The sequence below is a fragment of the Mauremys mutica genome, chromosome 20 (genome assembly GCF_020497125.1).
Source record: "Mauremys mutica isolate MM-2020 ecotype Southern chromosome 20, ASM2049712v1, whole genome shotgun sequence".
In the NCBI taxonomy this organism is placed as follows: Eukaryota; Metazoa; Chordata; order Testudines; family Geoemydidae; genus Mauremys; species Mauremys mutica.
In genome coordinates this window covers 21,927,994-21,952,847 of record NC_059091.1, presented here as the reverse complement: position 1 = coordinate 21,952,847, position 24,854 = coordinate 21,927,994, and the positions used below count along the sequence as shown (strand labels likewise).

The following is a 24,854-nucleotide window of genomic DNA, read 5'->3' as shown; positions in this document are numbered from 1 at the left end:
TAAGCATTTATTCAGAGCCCCCCCCGCGGGCTTTGTGGAGCAGGCTGGAGCCAGGGCAGCGTCTCCCCATTGTCCTGAGCCGAGCGGGGCAGTGTAGCTTTTGGGTGCCCTGGTGCAGCTCTGCCCATAGCGCAGCCTGGGGGTCCCCTGGTGCAGCTCACCACCCCCTGGACCCCTGTGGAGCCCTGGTGCAGCTGAGCGGGGGCCCCCTGGTGCAGCAATGTCCGTAGCTCAGCACGGGCCCCCTGGTGCAGCTCTCTCCATGGCGCCAGCCTTTTAGGACTCAAACCTCTTCTTCAGCTCCGATACCTTGGGCAGGGCCGGGGGCTGGGAGGCTTCTTCCAGCTCCGGCCAGGATGAGCTGGGCAGGGTGGCCCCTGCCCCAAGCCGGGGGACCCCGCCCCTGAAGTCAGTTTGTCTGCAGACTTTGGCCTGGAACAGAGCCACAGCTGACTGGACCCTAGGGGAGGAGGGGCTATCGGGTGGGAGGTGGGGCTCAATGTCAGGGGCGGGGCTATCCTGTTCGGGGTGGGGCTCTACCTCAGGGGCAGGGCTATCCTGTTCGGGGCGGGGCTCTACCTCAGGGGTGGGGCTATCCTGTTCAGGGCGGGGCTCTACCTCAGGGGCGGGGCTATCCTGTTTGGGGCAGGGCTCTGCCCTGCACACCCCCTGCCCAGACTCTGGCCCTGTAGTGGCTGCTTCAGGGTGGCCTCCTGTGCCCTCTTCTTCAGGCGGCCCCAGAGAGCCCGTGGTTGGTGTCAGCTCTGCCCCAGCCCCTCCCTGCCCCCCGGCTGCCCTGCCCCCCAGCTCCTCCTCCCCGAGCTGGAAGGGCTTGTGCCAGGGCACCCTGAGCGTTGCTACCCCCTCAGCTGGCTGGGGAGGGCCCTCCTCATCCTCATTGATCCCGCGGTCCCACATCCCGCTCGCCGGGCGCGTGGCCTTGGCGGGCAGCAGCAAAGCATGCTGGGAGTCCCCAGCCTCCTCCTCGGCCAGGGAGGCCTCCTCTGAAGAGGGGGGGGCGAACTCCAGGGACGAGTCGTCCTCCTCGGCCAGCAGCCAGCACTCGTGGTCCCGGGCCTGGCGCCTGCTCAGGTTCTCCTCACTGGGGTTCGTGTGCCTCAGCTGGAAGGGACAAGGAGCCAGGGTTGGTGCAGCAAGGGGCAGGGAGAGAGACCTGGGCTGGAGAGGAATGGTGGGGGAGGGGCTAAAGAAGAGGGGCGGAGTTAGGGGAGGGGCTTGGAGAGGAAAAGTTGTGGGGGAGGTGGAATCAGGTGAGAGAGGGATGGGGCAGAATCAGGGGGGAGAGAGAGTCCAAGAGAAAGACTTGGGGGGAGAGAGGTGGGGTGGCACAGGGAGGTGCGGGGGGGAGGGGCAGCACGGGGGGGTGTGGGGGTGACACAGGGAGGTACCTGTGGGAGAGGGGCGGCACGGGGGGGAGGGGCAGCACGGGGAGGTGCCTGTGGGGGAGGGGCTGCACGGGGGGGGGCTCACCCTGGTGTAGCAGCCGCCCTCCTCCATGTTGCAGAAGTCCAGGCTGCGAGTCCCGTAGAGCAGCCCCCGGCCACTGGGCGCTGCCAGGCTCAGCGTCTCGAAGATCTCGCCCAGCAGGTCGATCTCGCCCGTCTCCAGGAAGCTCTTGTCCAGCTCCCCCCCATCAGGGATGGCATCAGAGCCCAGGGGAGCCTCATGGCCTTCTGCCGGGGCAGCCCTGAGAGATGTGGGGGAAAGGGTGGGCTGGGCATTCATGTTACAGCCACATGTGGAAACTGACATACAGAAAACATGGCAAGAAGCTGGTGCACGAAAGACATCATGTGTCAAAATGCATGTCAACCGACATGGGAACACAGGGTCATGTCAAACTCTCAGCCTGTGCCAGTATGCATGGAAAAAAAAGTGGAATAGTCATGTCAGCCGTCAGGTGTGCCAACACGCAGGTCCACCCACACACGTGACACATATGCTGATGTATTAAAGCTGGCCACCCACGTGGCCGTCTGCATCAAAAGCCCCATGGAAAGTGGCAGGCGTGAAGCTGACCACACGTGCCAGCACACGTGTAAACAGACACGCCCTGCAGCCCACACCCCAGGCCATCTCTGTGCTGCCCCCAATATCTGTGCTCCTCCCCAGCCAGAGCCCCCCGTGCCCCCCCATTACCTCTGGGCCTCCAGCTCCATCCCGCTGCAGCGTTTATTGGGTCGCAGGGGTCGGGACTGCAAGGAAACATGGGTCAAAGAGGCTGATCCCCCGGCTCACCCCTGGCAGTGCAACTCCAAGCCCCTCCAGCATGAGGGGGGGTCGCTGGGGCCAGGCCCTCCCTGCCCCCCAGGCCGTTCCATGCCCACCACTCCCTGATCTGTGCCAGCCAGGCAGAGCTCGCCTTGCGCCCCTGCCCCAGATGCTACTCAGATGAGTAAGGGCTCTCTGGGCGGGGGCAGTGATTCACTTCCCAAACTACCTGCTATGGGTTCCAGATGTTTCACATCTGCATGAGGATTACCCGCACGCTGCCGTTATTCCCACCAGATGTTCCACATCTGGGGAGCTGGACTATTTGTGCATGTTACCCGTGCCGGAGGTTCCACATCCAGGTGAGACTGCTCTGCATATCCCCATTATTCCCTCCAGATGTGCCACATCTGCATTAACTGCATATCCTCTTTATTCCCTTCCAGATGTGCCACATCTGCAGTAACTGCATACCCTCTTTACTCCATTCCAGATGTTCTACATCTGCATTAACTGCATACCCCCATTATTCCCTCCAGATGTGCCACATCTGCATTAACTGCATACCCCCATTATGCCCTTCCGGGTGTTTCACATCTGCATTAACTGCATATCCTCTTTATTCCCTTCCAGATGTGCCACATCTGCATTAACTACATACCCCCATTATTCCCTCCAGATGTGCCACATCTGCATTAACTGCATACTCCCTTTATTCCCTTCCAGATGTTTCGCATCTGGGGAGCCGGACTATTTGTGCATTCCCGTTACCCACACCGGTGGTTCTACATCTGCATTAATTACATACCCTGTTTATTCCCTTTCAGATGCTTCACATCTGCATGAGGATTACCCGCATGCCCTATTATTCCCACCAGATGTTGCACATCTGCACCGGGAACTACCCACATCCCACCATTAGTTCCTTCCTGATGTTCCACATTTGGGGGAGCACTATCTGTGCGTCCCCACCCCGGTCCAGATCCCCCCCCCGCCCCTCCTTACAGCGGTTTCGCAGTCTCTGACCTTCCCAAAGTGCTGGGTGATGGGCAGCCGGCTTTGCAGGCACTCGGACTGGGTGCTCCGGGGGAGGATGGGGCCTGAGAGCTGGTCACACTTCAGGGAGCCGCCTCGCTGCAGGGATGAAGCCTGGCCCAAGTCCTGGAGGGGGGAAAGGGGGCCAGGCAGGAGGACTGTGAGCAGACTCCCAGGCAAGGCTCATAGACTAATAGGTCAGAAGGGACCATTATGATCTTCTAGTCTGATCCTCCTTCACAACGCAGGCCACAGAATCTGACCCACCGACTCCTGTAACAAACCCCTGACCTATGTCTGAGCTACTGAAGTCCTCAACTTGTGGTTTAAAGACTTCACGGTGCAGAGAATCCTCCAGCAAGTGATCACTGCCCCACACTGCAGAGGAAGGTGAAAAACCCCCAGGCCCGCTGCCATTCTGCCCTGGAGGAACATTCCTTCCCGGCCCCAAATATGATGATCAGCTAAACCCTGAGCATGCGGGCAAGACTCAGCAGCCAGACACCCAGGAAAGAATTATCTTTAGTAACTCAGATCCCAACCCATCTAACCTCTCATCACAAACCACTGGGCATATTTACCGCTAATAGTCAAAGATCAATTCATTGCCAAAATTAGGCCATCCCATCATCCCATCCCTTCCACAAACTTTTCAAGCTTAGTCTTGAAGCCAGATATGTCTTTTGCCCCCACTACTCCCCTTGGAAGGCTATTCCAGAACTTCACTCCTCTGATGGTTAGAAACCTTCATCTAATTTCAAGTCTAAACTTCCTGATGGCCAGTTTATATCCACTTATTCTTGTGTCCACACTGGTACTGAGCTTAAATAATTCCTCTCCCTCCCTGGTATTTATCCCTCTGATATATTTATAGAGAGCAATCAGATCTCCCCTCAGCCTTCTTTTGGTTAGGCTAAACAAGCCAAGCTCTTTGAGTCTCCTTTCATAAGACAGGTTTTCCATTCCACGGCTCATCCTAGTAGCCCGTCTCTGTACCTGTTCCAGTTTGAATTCATCCTTCTTAAACATGGGAGACCAGAACTGCACACACTATTGCAGATGAGGTCTCACCAGTGCCTTGTATAACGGTACTAACACCTCCTTATCTCTACCTCAGGTGGCTGGTCTGGGGGTGACATGGAGGCCCAGCCCACTGGCAACTGGGTGGCAGTAAATGCTCCCACATGGCGAGGTGCTCTTGGCCACGGCTGACATGGGAGTAGGGGCGGGATTCGAACCTGTGGCTTCGGAGCTCCAAACCCCAGTGCTATTAATAGGGGCTTCATGACATTTCAATCGGCCAGCTAGCCCGGCAGGTGAGGGCAAAGGTCACGGGGGTGGGGGCACATCTGGAGCTCAATGCATCTCGGTGGGGAGGGGGCTTCACCCTATCCCTGTGGGACGAGGGCAGGAAGCAGACGGGCTACATGAGGCCCCCATCCCAGCATCTCCCTGATCATCTCCGGAGCCTCAGCCTAAGGACCCTCTTGTCTTCTTCTGAAGACCCTCAAGGGGGATCTCCAAGCAGAGCATCATGGGGACTCCAGGTAGAATCTGCCCTGGCAGAAGACTAGAAAGTTTCCTTGGCCAGCTTAGGATCTCATTACCCCTGACCCGAACCCTTAGCCCCCCTGTTGTCTCCTAACCCTTTCTCATCTACAACCTCAGAGCTGAACCCCATTCACAATCTACTACCCTTAACCCTCCTTATGACCTGCCACTCCTAGCTCCTGCCCCGCCCAATCCCCCAGGAAGCACTGATCAGAGGGGAGCTGGAGGGAGGGGAAATTTCCTCAGCAAGGGGGAATCCCTGGCTCCGAGTTGGGGGTTGGGGGCGGGGAGGCTGGGCGGGATCCCCCAGCCCAAAGAGGATTGCTGCAGTAGGAATCTTACCCTGTACCTCAAGCGACTTCGCATCTCCTTCAGCCTGTCTCGGGCGTGGCTCTTGGCCTAGAGGAGAGGAGAGAGAGGGGTGACAAGGCCATTCCTGGCTCTTTATGGTGTTATACCACTGTCCACTCAGAGATCCTGGCACAGAGACACGACTGCATCCCCCGGGAACCCCCCGCACAGACACACGACTGCATCCCCCTGGGATACCCCAGGCCTGGGACCCCTCACACGGAGACACGACTGCTTCCCCCTGCGATACCCCAGGCCTGGGACCCCGCACAGACACACGACTGCATCCCCCTGCAATACCTCTGCCCCCGGGAACTCCCCCACACACGGATAAGATCCCCCCCCGCTATCAGAGCCCAGTGAACGGGGAAGACCGTGTAGCCAGTTGGTGACCTTACGTATTTGTACATGTTCCTGACGGCTGGGTTCGTCTTGTTCTTCATAGTGTGGATCAGGGCCCCTCCGCCTTTCTGGCAAGACAAAGCACAGAGATGTTGCTTTGGAGCGACCCCTATAGGCCCCTGGTGCCTCCTGCAGCCCTTAGCTTCGTCTTTCCCCCTGACACAAGTAACCTGACCGTCCTGCGGCTAGAGGGAGCCTGTGGGTGGCTACAGTTGTGGCAGGAGTCACCAGGTGGCGCTATCGCACACAGTCTTTCTTTCAGCAGCACCGCATTGTTGCTAGTTTTGCAATGGTATTTTCTCCAGTGGGAGCTGTTGCAAGCAGTGAGGGGTTGCTCTCTGCCACGGTCCTGCTAACTAGAATCAGCTGGAGGCCGGCGCTGGGACATGTGGTCTCCAAGCGTGTTTTTTTTTCAGCAGGCGAGCGAACGGTCAGTCATAGGAAGACACACACTGCGGGTGGCAGTTAATTTGGGGGCCGTGCTAAGGTCCAGGGAGCGGGAGCTGGGACATCAGCTGGACAGTTTGCTCCGTCTTGGTCTCCGATTGGCATCGATTCTTGAGGCAGCGTTGCACCCTGGGCAGGGACTTTTTCAATGGGCTGGGATTCCTGAACAAGGGGATTGGCCTGCGTGCAGCTGGTGACACCTCTGTTCCAAGAGTGGTGTATAGAGTGTACATAAACTAGTTGCAAATATGCCCAGACTCCATATCACTGATTTCTCCTCCAATTGGAAGCTGGCATGTCAGGTGTTGAGCATCTGGTACCTCTCAAGAGAGAGGCAACAGTAAACCATAATATTGTCAGTGCATCTAAGGGCTTGAGCTTCTCAATCCACTATGGACACTCCAGTGACTTCTGTGGAGCTGCTCCTGATTTAACTCTAACGGGATCAGAATCAAGCTACTAATTCAGAGGTGGTGTGTTAAGGAGCATGTGTAAGCTACACGCCCCAGGGGAGTTAATTTACACAGCGAGCGGTAAATTAAAGCAGGGCCGCAGCTACTTTCGTTCACCTCTTCTATGACTTATTCACCTGCTCTTTCCCAGCCTGCAGGGTTGCGGGGGTTAGATCTTGGCCCCTCTCCTGTCAATGGGTCCGGCTTTTCATGGTGTAAAATGCACCAGTTGAACCTCAAATCTGATTCCCCCCGACATCAATTGCAGAATTCCTCTTGATTTCCAGGGGGTCTGGATTTGGGCCCAGTTTGACCCATTTACTGACAGGGAACTTAACATGTTGCCTCGGAATAATTTGGCCCTTTGCCGCTAGCCAGTGAACTAGAAGCTGCAGGTAATACTTAATGCAGCTAGGTTGGCATTATCACCATTTTACAGAGGGGGCAAACTGAGGCACAGAAAGGGGCAGTGACTCCCCCCGGGTTACATTGCAAGTTAGTGGCAGGGTTGAATAGAACCCAGGCCTCCAGGTTCCCACTCCCCTCCCAGAGTTGGGAATGGAACTCAGGAGCGCTGAATCCCAGCCCCTCTGCTCTAGCCACTACACCCCACTCCCCTCCCAGAGCTGGGGATAGAACCCAGGATTCCCGGCTCTCAGTCCTGCACTCACACCACTTCACAACCCTCTCCAGTGGACCCCACAAGCTGCTATCAGGCAGCTCCATACCTTGAGGCTCTCCACCCACAGCTGGTACGACCTCAGGTTACCTGCACAGGGACAGAAAAGGGAGAGATGTAAATTCCCAGGCCATGAGTGACTCAGGGCCCTAAGTGGGGTCCTTACCCACCCTGCCCCCAAGCCTGACCCCCGCCCTGGTGAGGAGGTGCATATTGCCAGGCTGGCCCTACCATCACTGCCAACCCCTGGTGCATTGTGAGGGAACCCTGGTGGCACCACCGTTAAAGGGTCACATCTGCAGGTGTAACCCACACACCTCCTGGGTGTGGTGTTCTGTCCCATCTAGTGGCACCAAGACCACTTACAGAGAGAGAGAGAAAATGAGTCTGCTCTAGACCTTTAGCTAACAGCCAGTTGGCTTTTAGCTCATGCGGTAGAGCAGGGGGTCTCAAACTGGGGGTCGGGACCCCTCAGGGGGTCACGAGGTTATTACATGGGGGGTTGCGAGCTGTCAACCTCCACCCCAAACCCACTTGCCTCCAGCATTTATAATGGTGTTAAATATATTTAAAAGTGCATAATTTGTTGGCAGGGGATCGCACTCAGAGGCTTGCTGTGTGAAAGGGGTCACCAGTAAAAAAGTTTGAGACCTCTGAGGTAGAGGCTCATGCACTCAGCTCCAGAGGTCCCTGGTTCTATCCCGCCCGCTGACGGTCGCTGTGTACGCACTGGGGGCACCGTGCCCCTATTGCCCCCCGGGGGAGGTGCGGTCAGTGGCTGCACCCTCCTTACCCGCCGCCAACCCGCTGTTGGTGATTTCCTGCTCAAACACATCCGAAAAGCCCACGCCGGCATTCAGCTTCTCCAGGCGCTCGTCGATGAACTGAAAAGTGGGTGGCGTGGGGGAGACGCGGGTGCAAGGGGAGTCGGGGAGAGCGCACAGAGCACATGGAGAAGGGGGGACCATTAGAGGGGAGTATGGGGGGCAGATGGAGAGGGGGGAACCATTAGGCAGATTACAGGGGGCAGATAGAGAAGGGGGAACCAAAAGAGAGGCGCATGGGGGGCAGATGGAGGGGGAAACATTAGAGAAGAGTACGGAGCAGATGGAGAAGGGGAACCATTAGAGAGAGCACATGGCAGGGGCAGATGGGGGAACAATTAGAGGAGAGCATGGGGGGCAGATGGAGAGGAGGGAACCATTAGAAGAGAGTACATGGGCAGGTGGAGGGGGGGAACCATTAGAGGGGAGCACGGGGGCAGATGGAGTGGGGGAACCATTAGAGGGGAGCACGGGGGGGCAGATGGAGAGGGGGGGAACCATTAGAGAAGAGTACATGGGCAGGTGGAGAAGAGGAACCATTAGAGAAGAGTACATGGGCAGGTGGAGAAGAGGAACCATTAGAGGGGAGCACAAGGGGCAGATGGAGAGGGGGGAACCATTAGAGGGGAGCATGGTGGGCAGATGGAGAAGGGGGAACCATTAGAGGGGAGCACAAGGGGCAGATGGAGAGGGGGGAACCATTAGAGGAGAGCACGGGGGGCAGATGGAGGGGGGAACCATTAGAGGAGAGCATGGGGGGGCAGATGGAGGGGGGGAACCATTAGAGGAGAGCACAGGGGGGGGCAGATGGAGAGGGGGGGAACCATTAGAGAAGAGTACATGGGCAGGTGGAGAAGGGGAACCATTAGAGGGGAGCACAAGGGGCAGATGGAGGGGGGGACCATTAGAGGAGAGCACGGGGGGGGGCAGATGGAGAGGGGGGAACCATTAGAGGGGACATTACAGGGAGAGCACATAATACAGTGGGAGCATAAATTATTATGGGGGACATGGGGGAGGGCAATGGGAGCAATGGGGGGAGAGAGCGGCCATTCGTTAATGGCTTTTATGGTGATGTGACACCTTAAAGCCCTAGAAAATATGACCTGGGATGGGGTGACCCAACCAACCCCCCATCTCAGGCCCCCTCTGCCCCCCAAACTCTCCTAGATGCACCCCTCACCCCTCCAGGAGAGAAGGTCACACACATGGGGAGGGGGCTGGGCGCATCATTCCCACTGGATGGGGGCTACCAATGTACCTGGGGGTCTCAGGTCCAGGCCTCAGAATTCCTGGGCCCCCCACCCCCAGGCCCAGGCTCCCCCCTTTACCTGTTTGAAGAGCTGCAGGTGCACGGCGTTGAGCAGGAACTCCCGCATGGTGCTCGACTTATGGTTGAGGAAGGACTCTTGGCAGAAAGAGATGGGCTGGCCCTGGGGGAGGAGGGCACAAAGAGGGTGAATGGGGGGAGGAGGTTGGGGCCCAGCTCAGAGACAGCTCGGGGGGGGGGGTTTGGAGCGGGGCCCCAGACCGGGAACGCCAGGTTGCTCTAGGCACCGGGGATTGGCAGGTAGCCCAAAGCACCTGAGGGCACTGACCATGGGGTAGTTACTGGGCCAGCAGCCGGGCGCTCCAGCTGCCCTGGATGGTTCCTCAGCGTTTCCGGAGAACTCAGCCCCCCACCCCCAGGGCAACTGCTCTGCAACATAAAATCCTTGGGGGTCACTCAGGGCTCGCGCCTCCCCCTGCACAGAGAAACCCACAGCGGCCCCTGGATTTCCAGGAAATCCTCCCCGGAAGGGGGGCATTAGAGGGACACGGGGAGAAGACAGACACTTAGAAGGCTGATTGCTCTATGCTACTCTGCCGGTCTCCCTGCCCGTGGCAGCACGGCTGCTTACGGGTGTGCAGACACTCGCAGGGTGGGGCCCGGAAAAAAGGGGGAACACATGGGCTGCCATACAGAGAACGGGGAACCCTTGGAGGGGAACACATGGGGCACGGACCATCTTCTTGTTCGGTGTCTGTACAGCGCCTGGCGCAGTGGGGTCCTGCCCTTGACTGGAATTCCCTGGTGCTACCGTGATACACCTCATAAATAATATACAGCAACTAGCACAACAGGGTCCTGGACCAGGATTGGGGGACCAGATACCAATAATAAATGTCTAGCCACGAGGGGGAGACATTGAGCCCCTGACTCTATCCTATCTTACGCTGCATGCTCTCCCGCCCTGGGCGGGGAGGGAAGCCAGCCTCACCGGGGTGCAAAGCAGCGCGTCGCGGTAGCCGCCGAAGAGCAGCGCCTGGGCTCGGAGGAAGGCTCGGGCCACCCCATCGCCAGTGGTGGCCGACTGCTTCTTCAGCTGGAGCTTCAGCAGAGACACCTGGGAGAGGAGGGACCCACATGAGCGAGGATGGGGAGGGGCAGCCGCGTGGTGCGGGCCCTAGACCCCAGGGGGCTTTGGGGTACACTCAGGCTGAGATGGATCCCTGGATTAGATGGGAGAGTCCATGAGAGTGGGGAGGGAGGGAGATCCCACAGGGTCCCGACAGATCACGCTCCTCCCATCTCCTGGGGTCCCGCTGGAAAGGGACGGAAGGATCCGTCCATGGGATCTCCAGAGATCACGTTGCCACTAGAGAAGGAAGCCGACTTCCAGCTCTGGCTGGGGAACCTCCTTCCTCACACAGCCAAAGGGCGTCGTCTGCACTGGGGATGAGATCTCCGGGCTGCCAAGCCACGAGATGCCGGGGGGAGCGCAGAGCCCCCCGCATTCCCAAGGTGTTAGGAGGGGGCATAGAACAGGAGAGAAGGGGTCCAGGCCACAGGGTGGCAGCTTTGGATCCAGCCCAGCGTGGGGCTTGCCAAGGATCATGGAGGTTGACTGTGGGGGTCCCCTCCAGGGCGGGGGCAGGGGGAGGGTTTCACCCAGCTGCTTGTGCTGGAGACAGGGGATGGGTAGGGGACTGACCACGTCGCTCGGGAGATTCTCCAGGTCCTGGAAGGGCGACTCCAGCGTGTTGGTGTCGATGTTGAGGATCACCACGTCCTCCAAGGCCTTGCCCCGCACCCTCTGCCAGGAGAGGACACGTCCAGAGGGGAAGGGGCCGGAGCCGGAGCCGGCCTCAGCGCTCAGCACCTCCCCACCAGGCAGCCAGGCTCATGGCCCTTCCCCCAGGGAAACCCGCTCCGGCAGCAACCCACAAAGGGCCAGAGCCCGTAGCTTGGCACCTGGCTTCGCTCCAGCTCCGGGGCCCCCACCAGCTCCTAGCACATGGCAGCTTTGACACGAGATCCAGACTGAACATCCAGGGGATCAGACCCACCCCCTGTGCAAAGGCTGAGTAAATCCCCCCCATGAAGCTGTGGGACCCCTTTCTCCACACAAGCCCGCCCCCCTCCCCCAGTCCCAGATCTCCTCCTGGGAACGGATGGAGCTCCCCCCTGCATCCTGGGGGACCCCCAGATTCAGGCCTCCCGCAGCCCCAGCTTGCACTGGGACTCACCCCCCTCCCCAGCCTGCAGTGCAGGCTGCACTCCCCAGGGGGCGCTGGGGAGGGGCGGGACTCACCTCCATGAGGCTGGAGTGGACACCGATGAGGTAGGGCATAGGGGCGCTGCGGGAAGGGAGGGAGGCTGATGAGATGCAGACAAATGAAGCGTAAACTGCCCGGCCCCGGTAGCACCCGTGCCTCAAACCAGAGACTACAGGGATCAATGCATGAGATCAGCCCCCCAAAACTCGCTCCCTATAGCCCAGTGCCCCCAAGCGCTACGCTGGGTCCGGCACTGACCCTAAGGGGAGAGCGCCCCCTGCTGAGCCCTCGCCCCGCTCCCTGTGGCACGGCACCCCATGGGGCCAAGCAGGGGCTGGCACTGGCTGAAAAGGCACAGCACCCCCTACAGAGCCCCCACCCGGCTCCCTGCAGCACAGCGCCCCCTAGGGCCAGTCTGAGATACTGACTGCCAGGGGAGAGCGCCCTCTACAGAGCCCCCACCTGGCTCCCTGAAGCACAGCGCCCCCTACAGAGCCCCCACCCTGCTCCCTGCAGCACAGCGCCCCCTACAGAGCCCTCACCCTGCTCCCTGCAGCACAGCGCCCCCTAGGGCCAGTCTGAGATATTGACTGCCAGGGGAGAGCGCCCCCTGCTGAGCCCCCACCCGGCTCCCTGCAGCACAGTGCCCCCTAGAGCCAGTCTGAGATACTGACTGCCAGGGGAGAGCGCCCCTCCCACCTCTCTGAAGCATGCTGGCGGTCCCCCGCCCCTCCAAGAGCCCACCCGGCCCGCTCCCGCTTAGCCTGCCAGAGGCTGCCCGTGCCCTTACCAGCAGTAGTCGAGCAGGTGTGGGGGCAGCGTGGGGATGTAGATGTGCTGCCAGTACATGGGGTAGAGCATGGCGGAGGAGGCCTGGACGCAGGCCGTGAGCTGGGGACAGACACAGACACAGCTTTAGATCTGCTCCGGTGGGGGGCAGGGGGCACCGAGCTGGGGAGGGGGGACACAGAGAGATCTGGGGGAGGCAGGGGCCTGAAGAAATGTCCTGTGTATGTTGGGGTGTCACAAGTCCTGGCCCTAGGCCATAGTGGGTTGTGTGCGTGGGCCAGGGCACCTCTCCCTCACCAGCACCCCCAGGGCCCCTGCCAAGGCATGTCCTCACGTCCCCACTGCATGCATGTGCCAGGGCACATCCTCTCACCCCCTCCTTCATGCATGTGCCAGGGCACATCCCTGCGACCCCCCCCAGTGGGCATGTGCCAGGGCACATCGCCACACCCCCTCCTTCATGCATGTGCCAGGGCACATCCCTGCCACCCCCCCCAGTGGGCATGTGCCAGGGCACATCGCCACACCCCCTCCTTCATGCATGTGCCAGGGCACATCCCTGCCACCTCCCCAGTGGGCGTGTGCTCATGCACAGCTGAGTGCGCCCCCCCGGTGCCCCTCACCGTGCTGAGCTTGCTGGAGGTGAGCAGGATGCGCCGCTCGTACAGCATGCTCCCGTACAGCTGCAGCATGTTGGGCACATCCACGGCCACCACGAACTCCGTCAGGTTCCGCTGCGGGCGGAGGCCGGGGCAGAAGTTAGAGGTGCCGGGCTCCCCCCTCTTCCCCTTCCTCCCATCTCCCCCTCTGTCCTTCCCGATGCAGTGCACTCCCCTCTTCAACACAATGCGTGCCCCTCCCCCTCCTGCAGTGCCTTGTGCTCTCCCGTCCCCCCTCTGCAGTGTGCTGCACTTTCCCCCTCCCCTCTCTGCAGCGCAGTGAGCACCCGCTCCCCCTCCTGCAGCGCAGTGCGCTCTCCCTTTCCTGAAGTGCAGTGCACTCTCCCCACCTGCAGTGTAGTGTGTTCTGCCACTCCCCCCATTCTGCAGTGTAGTGAGCTCTCCCCCTCCTGCAGTGTAGTGTGCTCTGCCACTCCCCCATTCTGCAGTGTACTGAGCTCTCCCCCTCCTGCAGTGCCTTATGCTCTCCCCTTCCCCACTCTGCAGTGTGCTGCGCTTTCCCCCTCCCTCCTTCTGCAGCACAGTGAGCACCCGCTCCCCCTCCTGCAGCGCAGTGCACTCTCTCCTTCTTGCAGTGTAGTGTGTTCTGCCACTCTTCCCTTCCTGCAGTGTAGTGTGCTCTCCCCTCCCCCCAGTCTGCAGTGCAGTGAGCTCTCCCGCTTCTGCAGTGTAGTGTGCTCTCCCCTCCCCCCATTCTGCAGTGCAGTGAGCTCTCCCGCTCCTGCAGCACAGTGTCCTCTCCCCTCCCCCTCCTGCAATGCAATGCACTCCCCTCCTCCCCTACTCTGCAGCACGCTGTGCTCTCCCCCTCAGCCCCCTGCCTACCCCACCCTGCCCCCATACAGTGTAATGCACCCCCTCCTCTCCCTTCACTGCTCGCATTCAGTCTCCCTGCAGTGTTCTCCCCCCACCCCCACTCAGTACCAGGGCACCTCCCCATTCCACTGCCTCTGCTCTTCGCACCCCTGAATCAGCCCCCAAACCCGCCCGTCGCGGGAGGGGGCGCAGGGACTTACGCTCTCCGGGATGGTAGGCAGGCTGCCGAGGTCCGGGGCAATGAAGTAGGAGGGCTGTAATGGAGAAGGGGGGTGGCATTAGCATGGCCCCTGCCACCAGGGGGCGCCGTGCTGCGGAGTTAGTGCTGTTCACCCAAGCCACACAGGGTTAATCATCATTAAGCTTGTAATTAGTTGGCGGCTGAGTTTGCTCCCCTGGTTAGAGAGGGGAGAAGATTCGGGGGTCCTCTTCTTCCAGGTGCCCCCTAGTGCCACCAGTTAGGGGTGATCATACCGCCCAGCGGGGGGGACGGGGGGGGGGAACCATGCACTGTCAGGGATCGCTCGGTTAGTCGGCACACTCCGGCTGGTTAAAATCGGGCGGAGTTTCCCGACTCACCGACTCGGTCCCGCCTGCCGGCTCCTGGCTCCGGTCTCTGTGTCGGCCATTCAGAAAGCTGCCGGTGCTTATTCTCAGTTTGTTCAACTTCTGGTCCTTCCGGGACAACGAGGGGATAAAAATATAGAGACGCGCGTGCGCTCCACCAGCAGGACAACCGTGCACCTTAGCGTGATGAGGGGGCTTGGTTGGTGGGGTCCGGAGGATTAAGAGATTTTAATGCCAAAATGCCATAAAACTTCCCCCAAATAATTCCCAGATAAGACCTTTTAGAAAAACAACCAGTAAGAACATATTGGTCCATCTAGCCCAGTATCCTGTCTCCGACAGTGGCCAGAGATTCAGGGGGAGTGTACAAAACAGGGCAATTATGGAGAAATACACCCCCGTTGTCCCCTCCTGATTTCTGGGAGTCAGATGGATTCTCTGCAGCTTGAGGTCTTCAAACCACAATTTGAGGACTTCAGTAACTCGGACATAGGTTAGGGGTTTGTTATAGAAGTGGATGGGTGAGATTCTGTGGCCTGAATTGTGCAGGAGGTCAGACTAGATGATCATAATGGTCCCTTCTGACCTTAAAGTCTATGACTCTATGAGTCTATGATATAGGGTCGCCTCAAGCATGGGGTTACATCCCTGACCTTGGCTAATAGTCATCGATGGACCTAGCCTCCATGAACGTCTCTAGTTTTTTTTAAACCCAGCTATGCTTGTGGCCATCACAACATCCCAAGGCAGTGAGTTCCACTGTTAATTGTGCATTGCGTAGAAAAAATACTTCCTCTTGCTTGGACTAAATCTGCTGCCTGTTCATTTCAGTGCGTGACCCCTGGTTTTTCTGTTGTGGGAAAAGCTAAATATCAGTTCTCCATTCACTTGTTTCCACACACGTACGCCTTAGTTCCAGTCTGAACCTGGCTAATCTCAACTCCCGGGCACGGGAACTTGTTAGCCTTTCTGCCCCTAGATTGAAGAGCCATGATTTTTCAATGGAAAATTGAGTTTTTGACTAAATGGATTCCCTGCTACCTCCCAGAAATCATCTGCTTCCCCTGGAAAGTGTCGCTATCTTGTCAAAATACCCCAACCTGAAATATTTTGGCCCCAAACCAAAATATGTCAACTCAAAATGGCACCTTGGTGTCTCATGGGAGTTGTAGTTTGGGTGTCTCATGCTGCCGTTCTCCACTGTAGGAAGGTGTGACGAACTGGGAATGTTCTTAATGTTTTCTCTGAATACTGTGTTGGTGCCTCAGTGTCCCCTATGCAGTTCTTAAGTATCTAGGTGATGGAATAAGGGTGTGTGATTGCTGCAGAACAAAAGGCCAGTGTACATAAATGCCTGACACTGTCTCCTAGCAAGTGATGGCCTGGGCCCCTCCTCTGCAAAGGTGCCAACTGAAGGTGTTGAAGACAAAGAGGTCAAGTGACCTCCTGGCCCAGGAAAGGAACTGAGCAGAGGAGGAGGGGCTGGAGGGGTTTTGAGTCTGGGGCTGGCTGGGGACGAGGAGTGAAGTGCAGATGTGGGTGTCTGGCTCACTGCCCCCCAGAATGGACCCGGCCGAGGGGGTCCCGTTCGCGGTACCTACAAGCTCTGTTTTATACCGTGTTCCTGTCATCTAATAAACCTCTGTGTTACTGGCTGGCTGAGAGTCACGTCTGACTGCAAAGTGGGGGTGCAGGACCCTGTGGCTTCCCCAGGACCCCGCTGGGGCGACTCGCTGTGGGAAGCGCACGGACGGGCAGAGGATGCTGAATGCTCCAAGGAGAGACCCAGGAGGTGAAGCCGTGGGAGCTTCTTGCCCTGGGGACAGTCTGCTCCAAGGGAGAGGAGGCTCCCCAGAGTCCTGCCTGGCTTGGTGGGGAGCAGTTCCAGAGCATTGCCCGGGGACTCCATGACAGAAGGACTCTGTGGTTTGACTACATCTCCCAGGATACACCACAGCCAGAGACTCCTAGGCCACACCCCTGCCCTTCAGTATAAGGGGAGAAGGTGCTGCATCCTGGGAGATGTAGTCCAACCAGGGAGCTGGCCCATAGAGAATGGGCGCGTGAGGCACTTGAACTACAACTCCCACAAGGCCCGTCAGCACTAGTTTGAATTGAAATATTTTGGTTTTCAGCCAAAAAGTCGAATATTTTCTGCAGAAAATTTGGCGGAAAAGCTAAAAAGTTTTGATTGGCAAAATTTTGCTATGGGGGAAAAGAAATCAGCAACTTATTTTCCAACTAGCTGTAAGTTTTACCCTGTTCCAAAGCTTAGTCAGACAGAAGGTGGGAATCCCAGAATCTGTGTGTTCAATTCCCACCTCTCCAGAGTCTGGCATGGGCCAGATCTCATCCTCCCCAGTCCATATTGTCCCCCGTGCACCAAGAAAGCCCCAACACCGGCTCTGCATTCATTTCAGAATCTGGTTCAAAATCACCATCCTCCCTGCAGGTGCCTCTCTCTTCACAGCTCTGCCTCAATGCCACAGATGTAGGGCCTTACATTTCACAGCCTTGAAAAATGCATCGTGGACCGTGAAATCTGGTCTCCCCCAAGAAACTGTAGGGGGATCACGGTATTGCCACCCTTGCTTCTGTGCTGCCTTCAGAACTGGGTGGCCTGAGTGGGGGCTGCTGGCCAGGAGCCCAGCTCTGAAGGCAGCGCCCCACCATCAGCAGCACAGAAGTGAGGGTGGCATGGTCTGGTGGGGTGGGGGGGTGTCACTTTTGGGAGGGGGAAGGGCTGGTCTATGGGTGGGTGACCACCCAGGGCATTGTGGCTGGGGATGGAGGGGCACTATACCCCCCCACACACACACGCACACACACACAGAGCCAGCCCAAGGCCCCTTTAAGCCTTGAGCAATGGCCCGGAGCAGGGAGGGCCAGGGTTGAGGGTGCCCCAGCTGGGGGCTCCAGTTGCTAGTCCTGGCCGGGCTAGGGAAGGACCAGACTTCCTCTTCCCCTGCATGGAACACTCCCGGGGCCAGGTCAGACCCACCTACGGGACCGCCCTCCCGCCCCCCCCCCTCGACTGTAGAAAGCTCTGCCGCTGCTTCCTGGGAGCCCAGCTCTGAAGGCAGCACCCCTCCCAGCAGCAGTGCAGAAGTGAAGGTGGCAACCCCCTACAATAGCCTTGCGACCCCCGCACAACCACTTCCGGGTCGGGACCCCCACGGTTTCAACACCACGAAATTTCAGATTTACATATCGGAAACTGTGACATTCATGATTTTTTTTAATCCTACGACCGTGAAATTTACCAAAATGGATGGTGAATTTGGTAGCGCCCTATACAGATGGCTCATGGACCGGGAGGGAAGGCAGCGCCCCCCTGTGAGAGAGACTGAGCTGATACTTACAAATTCGAGGTTGACGGGGCTGTTCAGCTGGGGCACGGGGTGGCAATAGAGGGCGGAGAGGAGCTCGGTCAGTTCATTCAGCTGATGGGGAGAGAGGAAAGATGAAACGGATCTGTCCAAATGGAGCTGGGGTCGAGGGAGTGACAAGATGCTCAGGATGTAGCGAGATTGGGGGTGGAGGTAGCCGCCGAAAAGGACCCAGGAGTCCTAGGCTCACCTGCTCCTTGGCTAAGTGGTCGGCAATGTTGTTGAGGATCTTGTAGAAAACTTCAAACCACGGCAGGTAACTAAGAAAAAGGAGAAGCCGGGGGGCAGTTTATTGTCTGTGTTAGGGTAGCCACTAGGGGACCCATCCTGCCGGGCGCTGAACAGACTCGAGTGAGAGAGAGTCTGTGCCCCGAAGAGCTCACGGTCTGAACAGACAAAGGAAGGGCTGTTCCCTCTGAGGTACAGAGTGATGAAGTGACTGAGAGGCAGCTGCTTCTGGGGTGGGGCGCGGGGGCTGTTTATACAGGGATCCTTCACTCAGCGCTGAGATGCGGCCGCCTCTGGGGTGGGGCGCGGGGGCTGTTTATACAGGGATCCTTCGCCCGGTGCTGAGTGAAGAAGAACCCTAAATCCAGGGTTCCACCGGAATAGAAGCAATTGACGGAGCAGGAATTTGGCAGAGCGTGGGGGTTGATACATTGGCCGGGATCGTGGTTTTATAGCTGCTCTGAAACACGGCGCCTGCAGCAGCCTGGCACCCCCTAGTGCGCCTAACACTAACAGGGAGGGGAGAGCGCCCCCTGGCGGAGCCACTCCCAGCTGCATGGCGCGGTACCTGAGGATGCAGAGGCAGGTCCGGAAGCCCCCGGCCAGGCGGCAGAACCCGAAGCGCTGGTTCCCCTCCAGATCGGTGAGGGCGAAGGTGAAGTTCTGCACCACGGAGCTCTCCTTTACCCTGCGGGGGCGGGGGGGCACCCGGTGAGACCGACGGGAGAGGAGGAAGCTAATGGCCGACCGCAGCCCCCTGCCATCCCAACCTGGGCCTGGGTTGGGAGCCAGGACTCCTGGGTTCTACCCCTAGCTCTGGGAGGGGAATGGGGTCTAGTGGGTTAGAGAGGGGTTGGGAGCCAGGACTCCTGGGTTCTACCCCCAGCTCTGGGAGGGGAGTGGGGTCTAGTGGTTCGAATACCACTGCCGGGCCCAACCGTGGTGTATTGGGCTCACTGGGCCTGATCCTGCCAGGTGCTCAGCACCTTCCTCTCCCTTTCATCCTCCTCCCGAGCGCGCGGGGTCGGGGAGGCTGGCCCTCAGCCCTCACTGCTTCCTGCACTAGACACCGCCCAGGGACGCCTATGGCCTGACCCATGGCTACTTTCCCGCCATGAGCCACTGACCGCAGGGTGGAACAGCCGGTGTCCCCAGCTAGGAGGCGTAGACCAAGCACCTGATCAGATTGGCCCGAATGGCAGGATCAAGATGCCTCCAGGCTCCACCACAGCCACCCCCCGCCCCCACCAGCCCAGATTGGACAGGGGCAATGGGGCCTCATGCAGCGTGGGATGGCTTTCAGCCGGGACCAGGCCTTATAGACCGGAGAGATTTACTGGGCGGAGGAGACCCCAGGACAGAAACCCCCCCCCCCCGGCCCCCGTGCACGCGCACGGACCGACGTGCACCCGCGCAGCCGTGTACCTCTCTATGTCGAAGGGGAAGCAGAATTTGGGCAGCATCTGGATGGATTCCTGGAGAAGGCAAGGTGAAAATGACACCCCCCCCCCTGAGTGCAGAAATCACAGAGACCCAGCACACCAGGGTGGGGGCGAAGGCCAGATCGTCTTTATTTCCTGTCTGCTCTTTGCCCCCCGCCTGGAGGGAAAGACCCCTAGGGCCAAAAAGCCCCATCAAACACCCCAGCCCTTGCAACAGACGAGAAGCCAGGGCTGAGCTGCGAGGAATTTAAGGGGGATTCTTTGGACCCAGGCTGCTGGATGCAGACAGCCCCCGTGGTTCTCGCTGGTTTAATCCGCCAGACAGGCCCGTGAGTCTGATCTGGGATGGCAGGGCAACAGGGGCCCATGGGTCTGAGCAAGGGGGCAGGGAGGGGGAGAGCGCAGGCTAGCTGGGCCCATGGGTGTGATCTCTGGGCAGGGGGGATACTGGGTTAGATGCACGTTGGGCAGATTAAGCCCAGATCCATGGCTCCGGGCCCACACACCAGCCTGACCCCAACACACGGTGGGGTGAGTGGCTGATGCTCAACTGGCCTCCACTGGCACAGGGGAAACATGGCGCTTGGCAGAGGGGGCGCAGAAGCGAGGCGCAGACCTGGTCATCGAACTCCTCTGGGAACTGCCTCAGCACCTGGGGGTCTGTGGGGAAAGCAGAGAGAGAGCCGCGATGACACCCCTGCCCCCCAGACCCCCCAGCCCCTGAGCCCCACAACCTCCCTGTCACAGGTTTTACCCCCACTCTGTTTATAACACTCCCTCACCAGTGGGGAGTAGGGAGAGGAAGTGACTTGTCCAAAGACAGTGGCAGAGCCAGGAATATTACCCAGGAGTCCTGGCTCCCCCGCTCTAACCACTAGACCCCACTCCCCACCCAGAGCTAGGAATAGAACCAGGGAGTCCTGGCTCCCCCGCTCTAACCACTAGACCCCACTCCCCACCCAGAGCTAGGAATAGAACCAGGGAGTCCTGGCTCCCCCGCTCTAACCACTAGACCCCACTCCCCACCCAGAGCCAGGGAGTCCTGGCTCCCCCGCTCTAACCACTAGACCCCACTCCCCACCCAGAGCCAGGGAGTCCTGGCTCCCCCGCTCTAACCACTAGACCCCACTCCCCACCCAGAGCCAGGGAGTCCTGGCTCCCCCGCTCTAACCACTAGACACCACTCCCCACTCAGAGCCAGGAATAGAACCAGGGAGTCCTGGCTCCTCTGCTCTAACCACTAGACCCCACTCCCCACCCAGAGCCAGGAATAGAACCAGGGAGTCCTGGCTTTCAGCTCCCCCTGAACCCCAAACCATTTCATAAAGGCCACCGATCAGCACCACTGGATGGTAATGACTTTAGGATAATACTAGAGAGGCCTGGCTTTGAACTTGTTAGCCCATTCCCTGACCCCTTAGAGACAGCCAGTCCCCCTGCCCAGGGAACAGACCAGGCTGGGTGGGCCCATGGGTCTGACTGGGGTAGCAGGGGGGCAAGATACCAGGCTGGGTGGGCCGATGGGTCTGACTGGGGTAACGGGGGGGGGGGGCGGGATACCAGGCTGGGTGGGCCGATGGGTCTGACTGGGGTAACGGGGGGGCGGGATACCAGGCTGGGTGGGCCCATGGGTCTGAGTGGGGTCACAGGGGGGCGGGATACCAGGCTGGGTGGGCCCATGGGTCTGAGTGGGGTCACAGGGGGGCGGGATACCAGGCTGGGTGGGCCCATGGGTCTGACTGGGGTAACGGGGGGGGGGGGCGGGATACCAGGCTGGGTAGGCCCATGGGTCTGACTGAGGTCACGGGGGGGCAGGATACCAGGCTGGGTGGGCCCATGGGTCTGGCAGGGATAATGGGGGGTGGGCGGGATACCAGGCTGGGTGGGCCCATGGGTCTGGCAGGGGTCACAGGGGGGCTGGATACCAGCCTAGATGGGCCCATGGGTCTGACTGGGGTACCAGGGGGGTGGCCCCACTGCTCGGAGCTGCTTGGGCCATGGGGGTTGGACACTGGAGGGGACTCAGGCCGGGAGAAGCCGCCCTGGCAGCTGGGGACTGTTTGGGTCCGAAGGTCCTAGGAGGCGAGTGATGCACACAGGTCCCTGGGGGAGCCGGGGGCTCGGGGGAGGTCGGTCTCTGCACCTGGATTCTTTAGTGGACCATCCCCCACCCCGAGAGCAGCCTCCCACTGGGACAGCTCCCCCCCCCCCCGCAGGTAGCACTCAGGAGCATGGGTTCCCACTACCTCCATGCAGGGCAGGATGCCCCCCCCCACCCCTCCACTGCTCTGCACCAGACACGGTAGCTGCCTCCACCTCCCGCCTCGCCACTTCCTGTGGCTGCTGAGAGCGGCCCAGACGGAAGGGCCCTTAGGCGCTGCATGGGGGTGGGGGGCACACCTCTGAACCCAGGCCTTGCCCTGCCTAAGGAGCCGGCTCCCTCCCCCCAGCAGGAGGATGGGGAAGGGGTTTCTGCTTCCCCAGGACCTCACAGTAACCCCCACTGTGAGCTGTGTTGTAATGCCTATATAGCAATTCTTCACCCAGTGCCAAGATGCAACCACCTCTGGGGTGCCATGTGGCAGCTGTTTACCTAGGGCTCCCTCGCCTGGTGCTGAGATGCAGCCACCCCTGGGGTGGGGCACAGGGGCTGTTTAAACATGGAACCCTGCCCAGTGCTGAGATACAGTCACTTTGGGGGTGGGACACAGGGGGCTGTTTATACAAGGATCCCTCACCCAGCGCTGAGATGCAGCTGCCTCTGGGGTGGGGCAAGGGGGGTTGTTTACACTGAGATCCCTCGCCTGGTGCTGAGAGGCAGCCACCTCTGGGGTGGGACGCAGGGGGCTGTTTACACAGGGATCCTTCGCCCGGCACTGAGGGGCAGCCATTGCTGGGGTAGGATGCAAGGGCTGTTGAACAGCCAGATATAGCAGTTTAGGACAGGAAGTGAACAACAGTTTCCAGGACAAGAAAACTGCAGGAGGATTTAGGGAGGCAGAACAGAATAAACTACAGACAGGATGTGGGATGAACACCTCAGCTCTTGACCACACAACACACACAAACAGTGCTAGGGAAGCTATCAATTCTATCACCACGCTGGGGCAGTGGGGCCCACAGGGACTGCAAGGGGAGGGCACCCCCTACTGAGCCCCCCACCCCAATTCCTGCAGCACCCCACCCCCTAGCACCAGGCTGGGGTATTGGAGTCATAGTGACTCCAAGGGACGTAGCCCCCCCCTTCACTGTTCCCCTGCCACCCTGCAGCACCCCCAGGACTCTAACCCTACCACAGGCTTTGCTGGACCCTGCTTGGCTCGGGGGCCCGGAGGAAATCCCCACCCGAGGTCAGACAGCTGGAGGCTCTTCGTGTCTCCCCTGAACTGCAGCTGCCAAACCCATCCCAAATGGGGTCCTTTGTGAAGACAACCCCCCATAAATGCCATGGGACGGCCCTTATTTCCATGGGTCTTTTGGCTCACAGGGCAATGGAAGAGACACGCAACCACAACTGCTCTAACCACTAGACCCCCCCCCCCCACTCCTAGGAAAGAACCCAGGAGTCCTGACTCTCAGTCCTCTCCCCTGCCCCCACTTAGACAGCTACACTCCAGAACCCTCCCAGAGCTCAAATAGAACCCTGGCGTCCTGACTCCCACGGCCGCCTTCTGCTCTAACCATTAGACGTCCCGCCCCTCCTGGAGTTGGAAATAGAACCCAGGAGTCCTGGCTCTGAGCACCACCCCCTTCAATTCCCCTCCCAGAGCTGGGACTAGAACCCAGGAATTTTGACTCCCCCCCACTCTAACCATGAGCCCCTGGGAATAGAACCCAGGAGTCCTGACTGCCAGACCAGAGATCCACTTTTAGCCCCAGGGAAGGTAGGCTGGATTTGAACCAACAACCTGAAGTTATGACTCTGGTCTCCATTCACCTCAGCCCTTCCCCGTGCAGCCCACCCCCTCTAAGAACACAGATAAACCCCACACCACCCACCTGCCCCGGCGCTGGCCTCTGGGCTCAGGGACTTACCGTCATCTGCAGACGTGGGGCAGGCTGCCTCGAAGAACAAATCAAATGTCTTCTGGGGATTTTCCCTGGTGGGGGGAGAAGAGAGGAACCTACAGCCACTGTCGGGGCTAATGGCTGAGAACGGACACAGCTCAGTGCATAGGATCGTGCTGATCTTAGGCCTGTTTGCACTGAGGCGCTGGGGGAAAACCCTTTCAGGAAGGCCCCAATTTAGGCCGCTCAGACTTCTTGTCTCCTGGGGGGGAACACGACTTTTAATGCACAGGCCAGGCACAGCTGGGGGTTGGGCACCCCTTAGGGGGACCTGGCGACGGATCCAGACTCCACATGGAACGGGAACCCCTCACATGGAGATAAGACACATTACTGAGAGCTGGGACCCCTGGCTTCTAGGCCCAGCTTTGGGTGGGGAGTAGGGTGTAGTGGGAAGGGGTGTGTGTGTTGGGAATCTGGACTCTTGTGTTCTAATTCACTCCTGCTCTGCCCTGACTGCCTGAGTGACTTGGGAAAGTCACTCCCTTTCTCTGTGCCTCAGTTTCCCCCCATATGAGGGGGACGTTAACGCTGACCTGCCTCTCTGAGGGGAGGCTGAATTCATCCGTAAGCAGGATGAATCTTTGGCTAGAAGATGCCAAAGGACAGCAACAGGGTTAGCTGAAACAGCTCCACAAGTGGGCTAAAAAACCACCCCTGGTGCGCCCCATAATCCTGCCTGTCCCTAGAGGATGGAGGGGAACTCCCCTCCCAACTGCGGACAACCCCCACCCCTGGCTCCTGCAGTCCTGCCCAGGGGTACCCAGGGCTGCTCACCTGCCTGGCTAGCTCAAACCTGAGCGTGGTTCCCCAGCTGGTGAACAGCGCTGGAAAGAGATGGATCCCAAAGCTGGCACAGCCCAGACAGCAGCAGGAGCCAGCACCCTGCCAAACTAGGGATCCCCGTCCCTGCCACCCCTTTTGCAGCGGCCAGTTCTCCATGGCGTCCCCCTGCCCGAGCCTCCAACCCACCGAAGGGAGAAATCTTCCATCCCCTCAGTGTCACTCCCTCTGTGGGGGCCTGAGGCACTGAAACCAGCGAAGACGGGGTGTCTTAAAGGGCCCCGTCTGCCCCCCTTGGTGTCGCCCACGGTCAATTTCACTTTCTCCACTGATCAGGTAACGATGCAGCAGGAAGGCTGGGGGCGGGGGGCTCCTCTGAGGGGCTGCAAATCCCTTCTGCTAAAGCCCAGGCCCTGCGTGAGATCGGCACCCAGAGAAAATCAAAGGGGTCTTACTTTATCCGCGAGCCCATGGTTCTCACTGCTCATTCCCCGTCACGGTCGCATCCCAGGCTGGCTGCCTCCCACGGGGGTGGTGCCCGCGGCACCTCTGGAGGGTAAATTTCAAGGCCGGGTTGGG

At 59.3% G+C, this 24,854-nt stretch overlaps 1 protein-coding gene across 5 annotated transcripts; it reads right to left on the bottom strand.

Annotated features, from left to right (window-relative positions):
* LOC123353702 (DENN domain-containing protein 1B-like) lies at window positions 1-24,854 on the bottom strand. 5 transcript variants are annotated; one of them, XM_044995053.1, is made up of 23 exons: window positions 24,731-24,854; window positions 23,460-23,524; window positions 20,041-20,084; window positions 19,408-19,457; window positions 18,551-18,670; window positions 17,945-18,014; window positions 17,728-17,808; window positions 14,378-14,473; window positions 13,999-14,052; window positions 12,926-13,036; window positions 12,304-12,404; window positions 11,549-11,594; window positions 10,949-11,050; window positions 10,235-10,360; window positions 9,305-9,406; window positions 7,943-8,033; window positions 7,199-7,239; window positions 5,568-5,639; window positions 5,161-5,217; window positions 3,238-3,393; window positions 2,161-2,216; window positions 1,492-1,708; window positions 1-1,122 (listed from the first exon to the last, which is right to left on the bottom strand). In XM_044995053.1, exons 1-23 carry the CDS (start codon window positions 24,745-24,747, stop codon window positions 277-279), a joined length of 2,721 nt encoding a protein of 906 aa, XP_044850988.1. In that variant the 5' UTR covers window positions 24,748-24,854; the 3' UTR covers window positions 1-276. The 5 variants fall into 5 exon arrangements, 3 of the variants coding, with proteins under 3 accessions (XP_044850988.1, XP_044850990.1, XP_044850991.1); XM_044995055.1 differs by having other exon boundaries at window positions 3,259-3,393; XM_044995056.1 differs by lacking the exon at window positions 14,378-14,473.

Coding starts and splice junctions, on each gene's coding strand:
- LOC123353702 (XM_044995053.1), bottom strand. Junction 17,809..17,944: donor ACCACTTAGCCAAGGAGCAG/GTGAGCCTAGGA, acceptor TCTCCCCATCAG/CTGAATGAACTGACCGAGCT. Junction 5,640..7,198: donor TGTGGGTGGAGAGCCTCAAG/GTATGGAGCTGC, acceptor TTGTCTTGCCAG/AAAGGCGGAGGGGCCCTGAT.